This window comes from Cotesia typhae, unplaced genomic scaffold (assembly GCF_013202065.1).
Source record: "Cotesia typhae breed Kobodo isofemale line unplaced genomic scaffold, CoteBio_Ctyphae contig_20, whole genome shotgun sequence".
Taxonomy (NCBI): Eukaryota; Metazoa; Arthropoda; class Insecta; order Hymenoptera; family Braconidae; genus Cotesia; species Cotesia typhae.
The window spans coordinates 5,539,975-5,554,029 of record NW_027423725.1 but is presented as its reverse complement, the minus strand read 5'-3'; the positions used below and the strand labels follow the sequence as shown (position 1 = coordinate 5,554,029).

At 31.0% G+C, this 14,055-nt stretch overlaps 1 protein-coding gene across 1 annotated transcript; it reads left to right on the top strand.

The window, feature by feature from the left end:
- The first annotated feature begins 1,061 nt into the window (after nucleotides 1-1,061).
- Scrt (scratch) lies at nucleotides 1,062-12,826 on the top strand. The gene is made up of 2 exons (XM_074259274.1): nucleotides 1,062-1,677; nucleotides 10,847-12,826. Exons 1-2 carry the CDS (start codon nucleotides 1,398-1,400, stop codon nucleotides 12,046-12,048), a joined length of 1,482 nt encoding a protein of 493 aa, XP_074115375.1. The 5' UTR covers nucleotides 1,062-1,397; the 3' UTR covers nucleotides 12,049-12,826.
- Nucleotides 12,827-14,055: the final 1,229 nt, after the last annotated feature.

Genomic DNA, 14,055 nt, shown 5'->3' with positions numbered 1-14,055 from the left:
TATTGAAAAACATTTTAAAAAGTTTTGTTGATGTTGGTCAGTAGATAGAAACCTAGAAAGGTGCATATAATTCGATACTACAATACGGAGCAGTGATACTACCACTCTCACAACACGTGGGGTGCAGCCAAGTGTTGCCTCAGTCGTTGGATCAATGCGAATTGCTCAGACATGCGTCAACCCTACCTCAATTTTTATACGTTATTCTATATGATTACTGGTTCTAATTACTTCGCTTATTTAACAAGTTTTGTTACACTTGTTCATTTTTAATCTGTTTTTTTTTATCTATCCAACTCATTACAGTTTTTTTTTTCTTAATAACATGCTGTTTCTTTTGACTTACAAGGATATATCTACTTGTATATAACAAAACAGTTCAAGATTAAGAACTTAAAAATACAGTGAATTAGATTATTTCCTTGGAATTAAAAATATAATGACTACAATGTTGGTATGCATTTTAAAAAGTGATTAATACATGTGAGAAGAAACACTTAACTATTAATAAGTCTAAATTCAAAATAAGGTTTAAAATGAAAAAAATAATTTTCTTTTTATGATTTACTTCCATTACTATATAGATATATATGATTTGAAATCATATTATTGAATTGTTTATTTTTTTTTTTTTAATCAAGGAAGTACGAGTTGTTGAATTTTCAAAATCAAGTTTAAAAACAACATTAATTATGTGACCATTGTTTTTATTTTCACTTTTACTCAACGATTCTTGTCCTGGCTCTCTTTATTATTATATAAAACTATTCTACGGATAAAATTGGGGTGAGCCGCATTTCAAGAAGGGTTTACAATCAAAGGGAATTTAAGAGCTTGCGCAATAGAATGTTTTCTAGTATGTTTTGCTATCGCTCAACAGTCGCTGCAGTAGTCTTTACTATCGTGTATTCATTTTTCCTGTCTTTAAAATTTAACTAATGATAATAGATTATTTATTTATTAACAGACACGAATAAAAACGATAAAATTAGAGCAATTATTACATCAACGTTTGGTGCTGTTTTTTATTATAAAAATTGACATAAAATGGATAAAAAGATGCGAAGTGCGTTGAAAACTAAGCATGGTGGCGGCCTTGATATTTGCTAATCGTTGAGGCGATGACGAAGTTGCATGGCTCGATAACCCTACCAAAGTTGACACATTTATCGACAGAAATAGTAGTGATTTCAAAATTAATAAATGTGAAAGAGACGAGGTCAATTATAGATATCAATATAAAATTTGCATTTAAAGGTAAAATTAAGTGTAATTAGGCCTTCAGTGTTGATGATAGCGGTATTATCTATAAAAAGCTATTTGAAGAGTCAATAGTGCCATTACCGTAAACAAGTAGACTGGGTTAATATTAAGGAAAAAATTAGAATTATTTCGCAATGCCACGTTGTCTTATGGCGAAGAAATGGAAGGCCTATCCATGGCCTGATAGACAAGATGATGACGAGGAAACAGGGATATCTAATGTTGAAACCGTCCAGGAAAAACGGAAGATGGCCGTGGAGATGGAAGATGAAGAGATTGATGTGGTAGGTGACAGTACAAGTGAAGGTAATAGGGTAAATCAGCAAACGTGCTGGGGTCCTCATAGTCCTACTGCTGGTACGACCGCTCCAAGTCCACCACCACTAAACGCTTCAGGAGCACTTTACTATAATGGTAATAAGTATATCATAAATATGTTTTTTATTTCTTTTTATTGTGTTTCCAATATAAACATTGAATTATCTAGGCCACACCCGAAATGAATTTTAGTTTTTCTCATAGTTGGAACAAAGTCAGTAAAGTGGTACTCTTCTTTGATTGAATAAATGATTGCGTTCAATATAATTTTCAAACAAATCAAATAAACTGAAAATTTGAACTTTTATAATAATTATTATAAAATAAATGTCTATAAATATATAATAATAAAGATTATAATCTTCAATAAGTTGATGCAAAACCCGATTAGTTTATTCGAGTTTTTTATGAAAAAAAATTTTACCGACGAATTTTCAATGAGTCGCTCGAGGTTCTAAAGAATCATTGAAAATAAATTACTTTGGCTTTTAATTTTTTTTTCGCCAGCTCATTGTTTTCTAGATTAAAAATAATATACATTCTGGAAATTTAAAATCAAAATTTGACTTTTAGAAGTCACTTAATTTTTTTTTTATCTTTCAAAGATTCTGAATAAATATTTATCAATTAAAATACAATAATAATATTTTTTTTTTAACTTTTCATATCTCGTGCTTCATTCATTTATTAGTTATTATGACAACTTGATTATTTACAATTGAAAATTCGTTGATATTCATATGCAGAAGTCGCTCCGAAAAAAAATTGAGTACTCTATTTTGAAAATTTAAGCAATCTTAAGTCACACCTAAGAAATTTTTAGCAAACTCATTTTTAGAGAAGGCTCTTAAACTTTTTAATCCGATAAACCAACGAATTTTTGTAAGAGACTGGAAAAAAAAAATCTGTGATTAATCATTAGTCTAAAACTAATCTAATTTTAGGAATCATTCCTATTTTTTGAATTATTCCTATAATTTCATCAAAATATTTATTTACAAAATATTAAGAAAATTTCGCTCATGATAGAAAGAGATTTAAATGAAGATTTTGAAACGATACACTTTAATAAACAAGGCATAAAATTAAGTGTAAACTACATTTCACTGAACAATGAAAATAAGAATAATAAAAATAATTGCATCAAACTAAAAAATTGGCGGAGTGAATTCCTTATAGTTTTTATTCAATAAATAAATAAAATAATTATTGCTCGTTTGAAAATTATGAAATACGTACTTAGATATTGTTAAAATCATAATTAATATAACTTTTTTGTATTTCTGTCAAAATTTTTATTTTTTAAAATATTTATTTCTTCTTATTGATAGAACTAATTTTTTTGTAGATTTAATTCCTTTCATGATTTGAATTTTTTTTTTACTGAATTTAATTCTTGTCAAAAATATGACTTTTTCTAAATTTGGATTTTTTTTTTTCAAGATTTTAATTTTTCTTTTAATTTGAATTATCTAAGTTAAAAAGAACTTTTTTGCTTTGATTGACAATACCTCTACGGCAAATAATCGTACAGGCTTTTTGATTACGTCAAATTAAAGGGAATTGAATTTCCTAAAAGACCTTTTGACTGAAATGATGGAGAAGATTTTTTGAAGCCCTTAGACCGTTTTTTTAGACGAGAAAAAAATTTGGAAAATTTTTTTTTCGGTAGTTTCCGTAGGATTTGTTTAGACCCAAACGTGATAAAAAGTTTTTATAGTCATATCTAAAAACTAGATACTTGAAGCTACAATTTGTTTTTTTTTTTTGCTGTACGATCATTTCCCTCGGACTTACAGCTCATTAAAAATATAGAATTTTGTTCATATCCCTTAATTTTTGTGACTAGTGTTTTATATGTAGCATTCCTATAATTATAGGAACTGCATGTTTCTATAAATATGAGAAAGTTTTCGATCGTTATAGGAGCTGCCTCTAAAATTGATGACCGCAGTTCCTATATAGGAAAAAAAATGTGGGGGCAAAGTGGGCCCTTTCAGCAAAAAATGGTTATATCCGTACTTTTTTTTACTCTTTGCACTATTTTTTAGCCCCCCGGGAAAAAATGATCAGACCTGATCAGACATGAACAGGCATGAGTCTTCAGCCCTGATCAGACATGAAAAATGACCATGCCTGATCAGGCATGAATTGACCTGATCAGGCCTGATCAGACATGGTCAGGTCTGAAAACCCATTACTATTTTTAATTAATTATTTTGCTTAATTTTATGGTTGTAGTACTTGATAGAGTCGTACGCAATTCTCTATAATAAAATAAAATAAAAAAAAAAATAATTACATATTATTGTAAGGATGTAACACCAGCGGTCAACCATCCAACTACCAACCATGCTCAATGCTGTTTAACTCTGGTGTTATCCGTTTGCCTTGAATTTCCCGCCTGCTGTGCTGCTATATTAGATGTAACAATTCTATGAAGTACATAGAGTATCGAATAAGTTTATGATAAATATAATGTTAAAATTGGTTTTATAATATATTTTGATAGTCCTAATTTATTTATGTAACCGAATCTCATTATAATATCACATTTATTTAAATAATATAATAAGTAATGATTTTCATATTAGGCAGGAGCAGAGCAGACCATAACATCCCATAGAAAATGTAATAAATTTTTTATTTCAAAATTATTTAAATAAACGTAATGTTAAAAATAATTTTGCACTTTTTGTGATGACCAAAAATTTTTTTTCGTCAAAGAAAAAATTTTTATCATATCTCTGACTATAGTCAGAGAGGAACAGTCATAAACAGGCATGGTCAGACATGAATAGACATGAACAGGTATGAACAGGCCTGAGCGTATTTAACACTTCAGACATGAACAGGCATGGACAGGCATGGATAGGTCTGGTCAGGCATGGACAGGCCTGATCAGGCCTGAGCGTATTTAGTACTCCAGATATGAGCAGGCATGAACAGAACTGATCAGGCATGATCATGTATAACTTCAGGCCTGGTCATACATGAACAGGCATGATCAGGTCTAATTTCAGGCCTGATCATACATGAACAGGCATGGTCAGGTCTGATCATTTTTTCCCGGGCCCTTGTTAGTAATTCAACATTAATAAGCTGTGTCCATTAAAATAAAAAAATCTAGAATGTGGGGCAAAGTCGGCCCCCTCCAAAAATATTTTCATAAACATTTTTTTCGCACATTTTGAAAGCTTTGAGCTATAATTTTTTTCAGACCAGTAAAACTTCTGCGCATGAGCAATAAGATGCCTTTTTCAACTAATTTTTTCTTGGTCCTATCATGAAAATTTGTTCAAAACATCCTAAGAAAATTTTTCTGATAATTTGAGCCTTCCAATATTACTATGACGAGCTCGATTAAGGTTTGAAAAGATTTCCCATTAAATATACGAGTAAAACTCTAGTTGTTTCCTTAAATTTTCACAGCTCAGCAGCATTTCATAGCACTATTTCAATCAAAGATGGATTATTTAACTTAGAATTAAATGCTCCACAAAACTGCTTATCGTGGCGTACTCGTAACTCACACTGGCAAGGGAGTATGGACCACCAAATCCAATTTTTTCATCAAATTTACGTTTTTCTGTCCTTTTCTTGTCACTGAAAAGAGTTACGAAAAACGTTTGAATGACTAACTTATAGTAAATTTGATTTTCTACAAAAAAGATCCCAAGCACTAAATTGCTAACATCAATATTGCAGGAGATATTAACGTCTTAAATTTTCGTAGTTTTAAATTTTTATCTACGATCACTTTTAAACAAAACTGTTGTTCTTTCATCAAGTACCATTACGTTTTTAACAAATTACTTCTTTTAAAAAATTAGAAGAATTACAGAAAATACGGGGTATTTTATTTATCAAATTGATCACTTTTGAACTCTATTCTTTTAGATTTGGCTGAAAAATTTTTGTCCTTTCCTACACTACCAAAAAATGTTTTTAGAATTTTTTTAAATTTTTTTACTCAACCCAAGAAAGAATGAATTTAAAAATAATCGGCTTTTTTATTCTCAAACAGCCATCACTTTTTTAAAAATTGATCATCCGGAAACGTATCATGTAGAAAATTTGAAGATAGATCTCTGTACATCTAAATTTGACTTGCCCATATAAGAAAGAACAACGAACCCAGGCTTAGCCCCAGTTAAACTCTGGCCCAAGCTTGTAAGCAAGACTTAGCCCAGGCTTGGTGGAAGTCTGAAATGATAACATGGGGTCAAGCTTGGTTGCCCCGACTGGCCCTTTCCTGGTTACCAGGACCGGAGCATTATTAATTTTTAAGTCTGACTCATACTATTTGATAAAAAATAATTTTATAAAAAGAATTTTTTTAGTGTCATTTTTAAAAATTTTATTTTTGATGTAGATTTAGCGAAGATTCAAACCGCTTAACTCTTAATTTAGACCTAATTATCGCGAAATTTAGAAATGAAATGAAAGTCGCATACGTCCTAACAAAGATTCGAACCCGAGCCGCGCGTTTGCTAGACCGATAACTAACCCCTACACCGTACAAGCGATGAGCTCACACACATCTCATCACTTTCATAACTTAAATCTATGTAGTGACGAAGTGTGATGGTTTATTATTTATATAATTTATGTTATTTAATATTGTGTTTTGATGAAAATTAACTATTTTTACTACTGTTTATTATATAGTTAAAAAAATCAGGAAAACGGTTGACCCTGAAGGCCGTCCCTGCAACTTTCCGCTAATTCCATACTTAGGCGTTTGAAATTGTACTAATGACGTTTTTTAGCTCTTCGAGCTCAAAAATACAATTTATGTGTTATTTTGAGCTCTTCGAGCTCAAATAGATAGGATCTCAATGCATTTGAGCTCTCTGATTTTATAAGAAACATATATTTTAAATAAATAATTAAAATATTTTATAATTATCGATTGTAAACTATTGATACTTTGCAACTCCAAAATTAGTTGATTCAGAAAAATCTTAAATAATTTTGAATTAAATTCATATGATACTTAATGATTTTATATTTATACGGTATAGCTAAATTTCTATTATAATAAAAACTTTTTGATTGTTTTTAACATTTTTCTTCGATTATTATTGCATTTTTTTTTCTTTAAAATTTTTTTAATATATGCCAAAGAAGTATCACTTCTGACGCGTGTACATAAGTACACACACCATTTTTTTTTTTTTTATTCAATTATTATTTAGAGTCGGTTTTAACTGCTATGGTCATATCGCCGACTTTAACTGTTGGAAGTGGTACGTTGGGGTCTTTTTGGGTTATGAAAATCAATTGGTTTCTAAGACCATCTTGGGATTCGAACCCACGCCTGGCCGATGAGTCAGTTCAAGTACTCTATACGCCATGCGCCTTAGACCACTCGACAAACGCCACCGGTTGAGTCATTTTTATTTTGTGCAAATTATTTTTATTTTATTCAATTCAGTTATAAGTGAGAATTATGCTTAATTTGTTTTCAGTGTAAACTGAGAGATTTTGTGTTCGAGCTTGAAATTCTTTCATTTATTTTCGAATATTTTCAATTTTATAAAAATTTGAATTTTCTACTAATTGAATTTTTTTTATAAATTGAAAAAATTTTTAATTGGAATTATCTCTCAATTTTTCGATGCTGACAAAAAAAATTTTTTTTTTACTATAATGATAATTTTAAAGCTCCAAGAATTGACTAATATTGTAAATTTTTATTTATTTTTTAACGAATGAGTATTTAATCAGCTTAGATGATATAGCAGAAATCAATTCGTCTGTGGTTAATTGTATCTTCGTAGATGGCGCTGAATAATCGTTTCTTCTCAAATGTGCATTCAATCCAAATATTAATGTATAAAAAAGTGAATATTAAAAGTTATTATTATTATTATTATTATTATTATTATTATTATTGCTTTTAATTATACACTTTCTTGGTTTTTACAAGGCTGATATTGTTCTTTTTCTTAGCTCTACTAAGCTTTATTTTCTTTTTTCATATTAGACCTCAGCACGTTCCACCCGACACTTCATTTTAATTTTTTGCGGCTGTGGACCGACTTGTGATTTCTGTACTGTACTCGCCCTATTCCTCATCTCTTCCTAAGCTCTTGAAATAGTGGCATGGAGAAACCGCAAAGAAAACCCATCCCAGTCCAGTCAGAGCAGGGCTAAGCTCACGGTAATCGATAAGAAACTCTTCTTTATCGATTATCGGAACATTAGTCCCCTCTCCTAGAGCACAGAGATCTACGCGATAGCCAGCGCTGACTGGCGATGAGGCGGTCACCCATCCAAGTACTAACCACAGTAAATGCTAATCAGCTTTGATAATCGCCAGAGTCAGACGCGTCGTACCGCGTGGCTATTTCTGCCGCTTCGATGGTGAAAATTATTTGCTAGTTTGCTTGATTTAAGTTTAACATTATCAGTAAAAGAAGAATCAGCTACTGATTATTTTACACTCAGTTAAATTAAACTTAGGCAATCATAAATGGTGTAATTGTAATCTTAGAATATGGTGAAGTTGCTTTGAAGGCAGTGTGTAATTCTAATGGAGAGTTCCATGATGATGTGAAGAAGGTATTATAAGCGGGGAGGCGGAGGGGTGTCGCAAGCAGCGAGAACCGACATCACGGGACTCATCGACGAACGCGAGCTATCGCTACCGCGATCGTGTCGAAGGCCATGTCGCAAAAATTTATGTATTTTCAGTTAATTTTTGTTCAGAAATTTTATTATTTTGTGTATTATTAATTGTTAGTATTATTATTATCGTTGTTAGTAATTGTTTATGTGAAAATATTAATAATCACATCGTTTCACTAATAATAAGTCTAGTATCGTTTTGTTTACTGTTTGATTAGTTCGTCATCGCTGCGATAGATGGCGGACAATTTCTTCGTTTGTTCGCTCATAGTAAAAACCGCCGAGCTGATAAAGCGAATTTGCGTAGCGATAATTTTTGTTCTTTTAAAGAACAAAAATTTAATTTACCTGAAATAAAGAATTAATTAAATATTTCGAATAAATTCGAAATATTTAATTAATTATTTTTTTTGTTAATTATTTTTATTTGAAAATTATGTTTTTTCTAAGTCCCGGCGACAAATTAATATGAAAATGAATTTATTTGAAATTTATTGTAATCTGTTGAATCGTTTAAGTGAATCTGATATTTGATCAAATTGAAATTTATAATTTTTTAGGAATTTCCCGAAAGTTCGAAGGTGAGCGATAGATGGCGACAATTCGCCAAGATCTTTCGCTTTTAGTAAAAACTTTTGGGTTGATAAAGCCCAAAAATTTTCCGTCGATGAGCAACCTTCTCTTGGTTCAATTTTCTCGTCTGGAGACTTCTAGCCGAGGAAATTGAAAAGAGAATCCACTCTACCTGGCGAGTACTACCACAAGAAAGTGAACTTTTCTACCCACGAGTAAAGGCGACTCTCCACCTGGAGGCCGTCTGCCAAAAGGTGGCAACCACAGCCGAGTAGGTGGGGGAGAGGTGGATTATATTCACTCTCCCCTTGGGTATCGTGAATAGGGCCTGCGGGGTGGCACTAGCCATCCGTCAGGAGATGGGCACCAGAGGGTCGACGGGGGGATGTTAGCGACGCATTTTAAAGTACGAAGGGATATGATTTTACCGACGGCGGTGAAAATGAAAGTTTGTATACGACGGGTATGAGTGGGTTTAGTTTAATCGTCATGTTTCTCTTTTGTCAAATGTATATAGTGGTAAAATGATAATTCGCCGTTAAATGTATATAAGATGATTATTGTGTTAAATTAGAATAAAGAGGTTCTGTTTTGTTATTTATGTTAAATTTTCGAGTTTTGATTTGAAATGAAATTACCCTCGTTAGAATTCTGGACTCCGGCGAGCTAAATCGAGCCGGGGGTAAAATGAGTCAAATAGTACCCGTTACAATGATGAGGGAGAGAACGACGAATATTTAGACAAAGTTGATGAAAAAGACGATAGAACAAACAGTAAACATCGTCGAGCAAATGATTTTCATCAGATTTAATGCAATCAATTGCACAGTATATTGAAAAAATTAGAATTGTAGTCGATAACGTTGAATTCATATGTTTTTAGCATCAACATAAAATAGTCAATGTTCTCTCTTTATGAAATCAAGGACCTTCGAGACTTAAAATATTGCCTAAGCATCGAGATAGATCAACAGAATGAAATAAGTTCATGCCAACGAACATCAATACTATCAATTAAATATATATCGAATAAAGTAATGGTTACGAGTTATTATAAAAGCACCAATTCGGTTCATTATTGGGTACCTAATGGACAGCCGTATCTATAAAACTGATTATGTCATGGACATTGTACTTATGTGCAATTTGGTAAAAAAATCGAGTGATCACCACTGATTCCATAAATAAGGGCACGCCTACTCATCCTTTGAACTACTGATAGTGAACCGATTAGAAAGTTAGGTAGGAGAAAAGACAGAACAGTGATTATGGCAATACATAGATGTAAAAGACGAAATCTTAAACTCACTTCACCATCATCAAAATACCATTACCATACAAATTTATGTATTATTTGTCTCATTTTAAAAATTTGTGAAATATTTTTATACTTATATACAGTGACTCCTCGTAATTTCTCAGCCTATAATGTCTTGGAAAATATAACTTGGCAATCATATCTCAGACAATAATATTTCCTTTGTGTTAGCCTATTTTCGAGCATAAAACCATGTTAAAAGGGCACAACATGATTACGTGCATTTGTGTTGGCCTATTTTTGAGCATAAAACCTGCACACAAATTCAACATTGCACTGAGACATTTATGTCTGAGATATTATTGTCTGGAGACATTATTTCTGAAATGTAAAGAGGGATAGCCCTTATATAAAACTCCAGAAAGGTGTGGCTCTCTGGATTTGTTTACTTAATAAATAAATAAAGTGACTTTAATCAATTGAATATTCAACTCTAAACTTTTTTTAAAAAACAAATTATTTTATCCCAAACAAAGATTATCATATATTTTAATAATACTAAAGTTAGCTGACGTTTTTAATTTTTTGATTTTATTTTAATTATTAAATTAGAACTAAAAATTATTTTTAAAAAATTTCACGAATTGTTTTTCAAGTTTTTTCCAATTGAAAATTTTTTTTTATTTTTTTGTAATCATTTTTTCATTAAAAAATAATTCTAAAAATTTTGAGATGTCAGCTAACTTAATTTTCATTATATTTTATAAAAATACCAATCTATCATATATTTGTTCTCAGGTTATAATCATGAAACTTGGTTGAATCACGATGAACCACCTAAGTACGCGACGTTACGATCGGCAGCAGAACTTGCTGAACCAACTTCAGAGTCTTCATCGGAATATTATGATCAGCAACAGCATTCTACCAGTCCCTTGTCGCCACTGCAAAATGTATCCCGTGTCCAATCCCGTACGAAAAGTTTATCAATGTGTTTCACAAGTACTGGAGCTGCACTCTCCCTTCCACCTAAAAAAAAGGATATCTACCGTCCTTACAGCTTACAAACGAATATGGAGGTTCTACGAACTTCTCCTGAAGAGGAGCTATCAGCTGCTCAAGCAATTTTGGATTTGAGTGCATCACCGATAACAGCAAGTAATTCAGTATTTTTACATAGTCTCTCACTGCCACCGGCATCTTCTAATTCATCAATCCAATCGAATACGGCACCTTCTGAATCAACACCAATTCCAGTTTCCGTACAATTACCCGTCCCATCACATAATGTTTCCAATAAACAAGATCGTAATTCAGATTCTCTATCTTCTGATAACGATAAACTATATCCAAATAATATTGTTAATAACAACAATTTGAGAAATAATAAAACTGTTGCTTATACATATGAAGCTTTTTTCGTATCAGATGGAAGATCTAAACGACGTTCCAATAGTGTGACAGTACCAGAGAAAGAAACAATTCAATCAGATAAACCTAAGTTTACTTGCACAGAATGTGGTAAGCAATATGCTACATCGTCTAATCTCTCCCGACATAAGCAAACACATCGAAGTCTTGATTCTCAATCAGCGAAGAAGTGTATTCATTGCGGCAAAGCTTACGTGAGCATGCCTGCCTTAGCAATGCATGTTCTCACTCATAAGCTTACTCATAGCTGTGGTATTTGTGGTAAAATGTTTTCTAGACCGTGGTTACTTCAAGGACATCTTCGAAGTCATACTGGTGAAAAACCATATGGGTGTGCTCACTGTGGCAAAGCTTTTGCAGACAGATCGAATCTTCGCGCACATATGCAAACCCACTCATCAGATAAAAACTATGAGTGTTCCAGATGTCATAAAACGTTTGCATTAAAATCATATTTAAATAAACACTCAGAGTCAGCTTGCTTAAGAGATGAAGAAATGCATGTATACTCATCAGATCAAATTCTTTGTGATGAAGAACGATCTCCACAATTAAACCGAGGCTTATAACAATATGAAGAAAAAACAACTGTAACCACTCATCGATCTCAATTAGAGGCTGAAAAGCTTTGACTGCTGCTGAATATGTCGTAGAATCTACTTTTGAGAAAATGCTGTTTTATCAAATGCGTAAACATTTGCGCTAGGATTACAATTAATTTTAACGAAAGTTTAGTATTTTAGAAAAAAAGCATTAATACGCCTGATAATCTAAGTAAATTTTGATCGGTGCCTGCTTGGGGAAATTGTAACTATAGATTAAGTAGTAAAGTGCCAGTTTGCAAAAAGTGAACGTTTGTAAATCCAAACAATTTAGGAAATACTAAATTTAAACTTTATTTTTAGCTCCAAAATTTTTGATTAACAAAATGTAGCACTCTTATGTATATACAAAAATTGGCTGGAATGTGGATATAATAAAAAGAAACATTCAAAAAATTGACAGATTCAACGTTAGAATCGAATCTCATAAAATTAAAACCAATTTATTTGATTAAAGAGACTAATCACGTTGAATACTTATTCGTTTAGAATAGTAGTTTCCTGTAACTACGTTGATAGATTTTAATAATAGTGAAAACAAACAAGAAAATATGTTTAATTTAATGTCTAGCAAAATTTAAAGATCATTAATATATGAATCAGTAAAACAAAAAGGAAAAACTACCATTTTATAATTTTTTAAAACGCCAACATAAAACTGCATCGATTATTCATAAAACAAAAATATTTTCTCAAATGTTGGTAAAATATTATCAATATTTAATTAGAATAATTGGTTGATTTAAAAAACATCATTATAATAGAACAAAAATGGATAATTTAAAATATACTTTGGATTTAATACTGTTAACTGAAAATAGAATTTAAATGAAATAATTTTTGTGATTGTGCATGAAATTGAGTTAAAATTTAAATCTACAAAATCTAACGAACGAAATAGAAAACGATGCTTTAAAGTACATATACAATATATCCAATCTTATGGTTTATACTAGAAGTATGAGTGAATAATTAAGAATTTTGTGCCTGATGGTGATCTATAATATTTAAAAAAGAAAAAAAAAGAAATAGTTTTAAAAAATAAAATTAGATAGAAAGTGCCAGAGTAAGTGATTAACGGTAATTAACAAACGTCCAGTAGTTTTTAAGTATTGCTATAAAAAAAGCGAAATAACGAAGATGTCTAGTCAAACTGGTAACGTCCATATGCCACAATTTAGTCAGTGTAGTTGGTTTATAAATAATTTTGTATGGAGAAAATAGTACTATGTTATTATAATATCAGTAAAAATGGTGGTAATAATAATAATAATAATAATAATAATAATAATAATAATAATAATAATAATAAAATAAGTAGAATTGTAGTAATAATAGCAATAATGAAAAACATAGTGTGAATCGGAAGATTGATAATAAAATTGACTTCAAATGAGAAAAGTGTCGGTGAAAACAAAAAAGAACAAGTAAATTTCTATTAAGATGAAGAAAAAAAGTAGTATGAAATTCAGACAAGTATTAGTATTTTGAGATAACTATTCGCATCGTTGTTACCATATGTTGTAAGCTATTGGCAGGGAGTATGACGAAAACGACATCTGAGAACTATAAATGAACAAATTAAAAATTTATAATAGTTAACGTAAAAAAGTGCAGTAATCAAGGTAAAGACAGAAAACACATGAATGTGAAAAAATCGTAAATTTAACGTCGCACCTCCACGTGGTACGCGTTGGTTAACGTTAATTCCGTGGTTAAAAAACAAAAAACGTGGTAAAAAGAATTGGCCAGTGTTTTTTTGATCATCCAGACCTCGTTTTAAAAAAAAAATTTACTTTTTACTTTTATAAATTTGAACGTTGTTCGCCGCAAGGACGTCAAAAAATTTTTAAAAGTTTTTTTTTTATTTCGATCATAATTGTGAAGAATTAAGGGATAATAAATGTAACCGTTTAATTTTTTACAAAAGTATGATTAGTTATCACAAAAAAAACGGTTCTATAAATCGAATTG

Excerpts from the sequence above, each read along its gene's own strand:
- Scrt (XM_074259274.1), top strand. The coding sequence starts at position 1,398 with ATGCCACGTTGTCTTATGGCGAAGAAATGGAAGGCCTATCCATGGCCT. Across the intron at positions 1,678-10,846 it reads AGGAGCACTTTACTATAATG|GTTATAATCATGAAACTTGG; the intron begins GTAATAAGTATA and ends ATTTGTTCTCAG.